The sequence below is a fragment of the Oxyura jamaicensis genome, chromosome 25, assembly GCF_011077185.1.
Source record: "Oxyura jamaicensis isolate SHBP4307 breed ruddy duck chromosome 25, BPBGC_Ojam_1.0, whole genome shotgun sequence".
NCBI lineage: Eukaryota > Metazoa > Chordata > Aves > Anseriformes > Anatidae > Oxyura > Oxyura jamaicensis.
Window position 1 is genome coordinate 1185447 of NC_048917.1, and position 1487 is coordinate 1186933.

Below are 1487 nucleotides of genomic sequence, written 5' to 3' on the forward strand. Positions count from 1 at the left end.
CCCCCCCCCCCCCTTTACCCTATACCCCCCCCAGCTGTTTCCCATCCCGGCCCCCAGCGGTTCCCACGCATCCCCCTTCCCACCCGCGCCCCGCTCGCGGAGCTCCGCGGGGGGGGTGTGCGAGCAGGGATCGGGGACTACATCCCCCAGCAGGCCGTGGGCCGGGGCAGGCTCCCGCTGCGCCCAGCCGCCTTCAAACAAAAGAGTTTTTCCCCCCCACACGCCCCCCCCCCTCCGGCGGGGCTCCGCGCCCCCCGGCCCCTCCGAGCACCGGCGGCGGCTGGGAGCCGGGGGCGGAGGCGGCGGCGGGGGGACCCCGGCGGGCTTGGAAGTGCCTGGGCTCGGGTTACAGAGAGAAAGGGGCTTGGCCAGGCGGAGGGGAGGTGGGCGGAGGGTCCTTTTCTCTCTCTGTTTCTCTCCCTCTGCCTTTTTTTTTTTTTTTTTCTCCCCCCCCCCCCCCCGCTCTTTCTGTCCGCCACCACCCAACCCCCCTCTCAAGTCTTTGTTAGCCATGCCTAGCCTGGTAGTACCAGGGATAATGGAAAGGAACGGGGGTTTCGGCGATTTAGGCTGTTTCGGTGGGAGCGGCAAAGACAGAGCGCTGCTGGAGGATGACCGGGCGCTGCAGCTCGCTTTGGACCAGCTCTGCCTGCTGGGGCTAGGCGAGCCTTCCTCCTCCTCCTCCTCGGCCGCCGTGGTGCTGGTGGAGGACAGCAACAACAACAACAATAACCCGCAGCAGCAGCAGCAGCAGCAGCAGCAGCAGCCCCCGCCGCCTCCGCCGCCGCCGCCGCCGCAGCAGCCGCCGCCGCCGCCGCCTCCGCCGCCGCCCCCGGCCCCGAAGGGTCCCCCGGTTCCCAGCGCCGGGGCGGCGGAGCCCAAGTTGTGCGCCCTCTACAAGGAGGCCGAGCTGAGGCTCAAAAGCAGCTCCAACACCACCGAGTGCGTGCCGGTGCCCAGCTCCGAACACGTGGCTGAGATCGTGGGGAGGCAAGGTGAGCAAAGCCGGGGGGAGCCGGGACAGGACCCCCCCCCTTTATGGCCAGGAGCCCCCCCCCTTTATGGCCAGGACCCCCCCTCTTTATGGCCAGGCCCCCCCCCCCTTTATGGCCAGGACCCCCCCTCTTTATGGCCAAGATCCCCCTTTTGGCCAAGGCCCACCCCTCTTTATGGCCGGGACTCCCCGACTTTTCGGCCAGGACCCCCCATTCTAGCCAGGACCCCCCCACAGACACTTTTTGGCCAAGCCCCTCTTTTCTGGCCAGGACCCCCCTTTATGACCAGCACCCCCATTTCTGGCCAGGACCCCCCCCTTTTTAGCCAGCACCCCCTTTTTGGCCAGGACCCCTCCTTTTGAGCCTGGACTCCCCTTTTGTCGGGAGGCGCCGTGCAACACCCCCCCCCTCCCCCTTTAGCACCGGGACCGCCCCGCTTAAAAACGGGGGGACCGCGAACTTCCCCCCCCCCCCCCCCCCCCCCCCCCCCCC

General features: G+C 68.8%; 1 protein-coding gene across 1 annotated transcript in view; it reads left to right on the forward strand.

The window, feature by feature from the left end:
- Positions 1-456: 456 nt before the first annotated feature.
- The window catches only part of MEX3A (mex-3 RNA binding family member A), a 12721-nt gene continuing 11690 nt past the window's right edge, over positions 457-1487 (forward strand). The window contains exon 1 of the mRNA XM_035346469.1: positions 457-995. Coding sequence (XP_035202360.1) covers positions 512-995 — 484 coding nt within the window. The 5' untranslated portion in view covers positions 457-511. The remainder of the gene's footprint in view (positions 996-1487) is intronic.